Here is a 375-nt window from a genome sequence, read left to right on the forward strand (position 1 = left end):
TCCAGATGGGCTCCTCGCATGGCGAGCGGCTTGAGCCGCGCCGAAACATGAAAGGAGTCAGGTGGCCTTCGGGTGCCGGCGAGATGAAGCTCTCCAAGATGTAGAGGTCACAGAGGAGGAGCTGCTTGAGGACGTCCCGGTAGACCAGGGCTGAGCCCACCGCGTTGGCTCCCCCCGGCTCGCCGTCCTCTCGATGTGCCAGAGGGGCTCAAAGAGGTAGAAGATGCTGCCTTGCTGGTTGAAGAACTCCCCGACGAAGGAGGAGCCCGTGCGCGTGGTGGCCATCAGCAGGACGTGCCTCCGTGGCCCAGGGTCCTCGTCGCCCTCCAGCTGCAGGGGGAGGTTGGGCAGGTGGGACCTCAGCTGGGAGGAGGC

At 65.6% G+C, this 375-nt stretch overlaps 1 protein-coding gene across 1 annotated transcript in view; it reads right to left on the reverse strand.

Moving 5' to 3' along the window:
- Positions 1 to 4: 4 nt before the first annotated feature.
- Positions 5 to 375, reverse strand: part of CHST3 (carbohydrate (chondroitin 6) sulfotransferase 3) — a gene marked incomplete at its 3' end in the record, with an annotated part of 812 nt that continues 441 nt past the window's right edge. Inside the window, 2 exon segments of the mRNA XM_009878692.1 lie at positions 5 to 183; positions 186 to 363. Of these exon segments, the coding sequence (XP_009876994.1) occupies positions 5 to 183; positions 186 to 363 (357 nt within the window).

The sequence above is a fragment of the Apaloderma vittatum genome, unplaced genomic scaffold, assembly GCF_000703405.1.
Source record: "Apaloderma vittatum isolate BGI_N311 unplaced genomic scaffold, ASM70340v1 scaffold33441, whole genome shotgun sequence".
Taxonomy (NCBI): domain Eukaryota; kingdom Metazoa; phylum Chordata; class Aves; order Trogoniformes; family Trogonidae; genus Apaloderma; species Apaloderma vittatum.